Source organism: Papaver somniferum, chromosome 7 (assembly GCF_003573695.1).
Source record: "Papaver somniferum cultivar HN1 chromosome 7, ASM357369v1, whole genome shotgun sequence".
NCBI lineage: Eukaryota > Viridiplantae > Streptophyta > Magnoliopsida > Ranunculales > Papaveraceae > Papaver > Papaver somniferum.
Window position 1 is genome coordinate 113301788 of NC_039364.1, and position 5102 is coordinate 113306889.

General features: G+C 36.3%; 1 protein-coding gene across 1 annotated transcript; it reads left to right on the forward strand.

Moving 5' to 3' along the window:
• The first annotated feature begins 639 nt into the window (after window positions 1-639).
• LOC113298171 (cytochrome c1-2, heme protein, mitochondrial-like) lies at window positions 640-4253 on the forward strand. Its single transcript, XM_026546864.1, has 8 exons — window positions 640-793; window positions 904-1000; window positions 1635-1852; window positions 2085-2364; window positions 2447-2518; window positions 3375-3491; window positions 3610-3675; window positions 3764-4253. The coding sequence occupies exons 2-8, from the start codon at window positions 938-940 to the stop codon at window positions 3878-3880; spliced, it is 933 nt and encodes a 310-aa protein (XP_026402649.1). The 5' UTR covers window positions 640-793; window positions 904-937; the 3' UTR covers window positions 3881-4253.
• The last annotated feature ends 849 nt before the right edge of the window (window positions 4254-5102 follow it).

Sequence of the window (5102 nt, forward strand, 5' to 3'; positions counted from 1 at the left end):
ATTGGATGCTTTGCAAGATGATTACATTTCATTTCGTGTCGCAGACTTTGAAAAAATTGTTTTTAGTACTATTTTGTAATGTTGAACTTTGAACTTAAGTGTGTGATGTTGTTTAAACCTTTGTTTATTTTGAACTTAAGTTGTAATGTTAAACTTTGAACAGTCAGTTTTTAATATGTTGAGTTTGATGTTAGTCTGGCTGTTACTGTGTCTCAAAATTCAGGTAAAAAATCGATATCGGACTGGAACCGAACCGGTCTTACAGGTACATGTACAAGTCCAGGTACAAGTACCGATTTTCAAAATGAGGAACCGGTCAACTCCAGGTACAGGTACCGGTTCCAATAGAAAACTGGACTGTACCGGCTCATGTGCAGCTCTATATATATGTGGTCCTAAAAGGGTATTTATGCTACTACAAACTGACAATTACATCATCCATGACGTCATTCTAGTACCAAACCATAATTTATAGGATCAAACAATAATATATATTTTCAAAAATGACCACTATAATATAATTGGTATTTCCTACCTTCCTGGTCTCCCAAAAACCTGAACGGAACCCGCTGTAAGATTAGCGCGTTGGATAGTAAGTTAGTAACAACCGAGGAGGCTTTCTTTTCCAGCAGTTTGGGCTGGCACATCAGAGACCCAGTATATATATTAGAAGTTTCTAAAATACCCCTGCATAGTACTCTCACCAGTCAAAATCACCATTTCTGAGGGTTTTTAACTCACCAGAAAAAAAAGAGAAACACTATCTCTTAATAAATCGACTCTTCCCAACCAGGTGAGACACAAAAAAGAAGATTCAAACTTCGTCCTCTGATCTCGATTTCTTTATTTTTTTGATTTTATACATTTCTGATTCTCATTTTTGATTTGATTAATGTATTGAAGAATTTGAGGAGGAACACAAAAATAAATTAATCCCATGGCTGGAAGAACAGCGATTCATCAACTATTGAGGAAGAAGCTTCAATCTCAATCTTCATCTGTAAGGAATTCTGCTTTTCAATCTCTTATTGTGAAATTGTTGTGTCGGGTACTGAAAATTGACAAGTTTAGTATTTAGTTCTGTTGAAATCTTTAGATGTATTAGGGAAAACCCTAGTGGTTAGCAATGTTCTGATGTGTCAGATATTGAGAACCGACAAGTCATTTTTTTTTTTGGCTATCCCGATTCATTTATCTGAAACAAGCTTATATTGACTCTTAAGATGTAACTGGGAAACCTTAGAAATAGTTAGATTTTGTGTTTTTATGAATTTTCAAGAACTTCAAACAATGTTGAAGGAGGTGAAGCTGTACTTTTTATGAATCCTTACATGTATTTGATGTTTTTTTTTTGATGATGGTGATTGAAAAAGTCTGTTTTTGATAGTGGTAAATCTGGGAATAGATTTGGTTGATGGTGAAGGGAAATGTAATAAAAAGATGAGATTGTATAGCTGGAAATAGTATTTGTTGACTGATAGTGGTGAAAGGGGTTTGTTGATATTTTAAACATGGTTGTTTTTTTATGTCTGAGAATTTGTCATTTGCATATCTTTAACCCTCTTGTTCTTTAAACTTAAATAGGGTGATGACAATTGTTTGATTGTTTACTAAAGTAGTATGTTAATCAGCAGACCCCAGTATTGTCATATATCTTTCCGAAGCAAGATCAAGATGGAGCTGGATCTGCTGGGATGAAATTCTTAAGAGCATCTGCCCTCCTTGGAGCAGGGGTTACTGGGATTTTGAGTTTCACAACCGTAGCATCTGCTGATGAGGCAGAGCATGGTTTAGCTTGTCCAGACTACCCTTGGCCTCACCAAGGAATTCTGAGTTCCTATGATCATTCATCGTAAGTGGATATTTGTATTTTTTTTTTATTTTTTTTAAAGATAGTTAACAATATTAAAAACTGACAAACCGTTATTATGTCTCAAAATATTGGTTGTTTGTCACCGAATTTAAGTAGTGAGAACTATGCTGCAATCTTCTAGCACGAATCATCTATTGGATATGACTACGTTAATGATTTTCGTTAGAATTCTGTTGATATCGTATAACACTTTCAAATTGTGTGTGAACAGGATTCGTCGTGGTCATCAGGTTTACCAACAAGTTTGTGCGTCTTGCCATTCAATGTCTCTAATTTCATACCGTGATCTTGTTGGTGTTGCATATACAGAAGAGGAGACAAAAGTTATGGCTGCTGAGATTGAGGTCGAAGATGGACCTAATGATGAAGGTGAGATGTTTACTCGGCCTGGTAAGCTAAGTGATCGTTTACCTCAACCATATGCAAATGAACAGGCTGCTAGGTTTGCTAATGGAGGTGCATATCCTCCAGATCTGAGCCTCATCACCAAGGTAATTTGATCATCTTGATATTACTTTGTTTGATAACTCTGTATTATGATAAGACTGATTCAATATTTCTCCATGCTTTCAGGCTCGTCACAATGGTCAAAACTATGTGTTTTCCCTCTTAACTGGCTACCGCGATCCTCCTGCTGGTGTTTCGGTAATTTACTGCTTTCATATTTTCTGATTAGAGTGAATGGATGTGAATCGTTTGAATTTGTAAACGGATAGCTGTATGCCACATATTATCACATGAAGGGCGAAATCAGAATGTTCACATGCATTTCATAAACTTTAAATAGCCTTGGAATCTGCCCTTGGTGATGTATATATGGTTTACCTAACCCTCAAACAGCGGTAGTGTAGCAAATTCGGTATAGGTTGCAAGTGCTATCCTGAGCGAGTTAGTTCCGGTTTGCAACCAGCTAAAGGTGAACCTGACTCTCACACCATTAAACATAAACCGAGGTGGAACCAACTTGGATGCCGCTAGAAGTCTGTTTGTCATATTAGGGGGGTTTATTTTTCTTTTTTTTTTTGGCACAATAGTTTGCACTGAAAATTAAGAGAAAGCTTATCATGTCAGTTTCTGCTAGAATTTGGAAGAAAAGTTTTTTTTCATCAGATCACGGGTTTTATTTTACTTTCTTTTGGGACAAGAGATAACACTTGAAAATATGAGAGAGGAGATAACACTTGAAAATAAGAGAGATTGTCAGTCATGTCAGTTTCCGATAGCAAAAATCCCAGAATAAGAAAGGCAAGCCAACTCTAACCTAACTTGTTGATGTGTAAGCTCGTCTGGCTCAAATTGGATCCATCCGAATACATCCTTTGTTGCATGGGCAAGATATTCATTCAGTTGACCAAACCTCACATTTAGCGTTTTGTAGTGAGAAAAGATCATACCTTTCATAATGGCTTTTATCTATGAGATATTTAATTACTTTTCAGTTAATCATAATGCACTGTTTTATTAGTTAAGTTGTCATTCTATCATTACTTTCTAATTGTAGATTCGAGAGGGCCTCCATTACAATCCTTACTTCCCCGGTGGAGCAATTGCTATGCCTAAGATGCTTATTGATGGGGCCATTGAGTATGAAGATGGTACCCCTGCTACTGAAGCTCAGGTTAGTTCTTTGCTATTATATTCAGGTGCATTAAGCTTTAGGTAGCCTGTAACCTGTTGCATTTCTAAATGCTCAAAAAAACTGAAAGGTCAAATCCTTTATCTCCATGCTTGTTCAGATGGGTAAAGATGTCGTATCGTTTTTATCGTGGGCAGCGGAACCTGAAATGGAAGAGAGGAAGCTGGTAAGCAACTTTCTGACTCAGCTTCTCTATTGTAACTTTATCTTTTCGATTTATTTAGCTTATTCCTACATCTTTTTCTTATCTTCAGATGGGGTTCAAATGGATATTTGTATTGTCTCTTGCACTACTACAAGCTGGATACTACAGGCGGATGAGGTGGTCAGTCCCGAAGTCCCGCAAGCTGGTAATGGATGTTGTGAACTAATTTTCTCCCCATCATCTGCTTTTTAATTTTTTTGTATGCGAGTTGAAAGACACTCCAATCAAAAAAAAAAAAAAAAAAAGAGAATAATGGGCTGTAGTAAATTGTCCTGTTTTTGGTATCTACCCATGTTTTAAAAAAGAACGCCTATGGCAAGACCACACTTTTTGTTTCAGTTAAATCTTTTTTTGTAAGCGAAATAAGAAATTTAGGGCATTATAATTTGGTCCTTTACAAAGGCTCGTCAATTGTATCTTATTTTTGAGGGACCTAAAATCACATTTTGTGATGTGGTTTTCTTTAGCAAACCCTTGAAGGAATACGAATTCTAGTGAAACTGATATATATATCATCTGAAGCCGAGTTATTCAGCTTTCTCAAATCTACTTTAGTTGGTGTGGATGAATCGAATTATTATCTAATATAATACTCCTTCTGTTTAGAAATGGGGGTTTCTCTCTTCAAGATGAAGTAGATAGACTGGAGAATCCCATTGATGTTATGGGATAGCCTGGAGGAAATACAAAAATTATAAACGAACCGTGTGATTGAACCACACGGAAACCACTAGATGCAACAAAGCCCAAAAAATGGGACCACTGTTGTCCTCCGCGGGGCTCACCAGGACCACATCAAAAATTTGTGAGACAAAAATTGAGATACGGTTTTGGTGTGGTCTGCTTAGACGGTTTGTTTAGGATCACCCGAGTAAATAATACTTTCTATTGAGGATTTTGCTTAGACGGTTTGTTTAGGATCACCCGAGTAAATAATACTTTCTATTGAGGATTTTGCTGACAGAGGAGTTCAGAATTAAACACAAATCTAGTTCAGAATTAAAGGCAAATCTGTTTCTCCCAATTTAGCAAGGGAATGGCATATTTGGTAATTAAGCACAAATCTGTTTCTCCCAATTTAGCAAGGAAAGGCATACCAGGTCTCAAGGGTAGTGGCTAGATGGTGAAAGAAATTCTAGATTATCAATGACACAATGTGTACAAAGATTCCGTAAATGTATATAAATAAAGAGGTTATACTTTGTAGCACATTTATAAAAGGCATACTTTGGTGTACTTTCTTCTTTAAATGTGCAACAAAAGTATAACCTCTTCACTCATGCATTTATATAATCTTTGTCATGATGCATTGTACTCCGATTTATTTACTAGAGATTTGGTGCTAAGGCCTATATTTGATGAGCTTGTCCTTTTTTTTAACTGTGCAA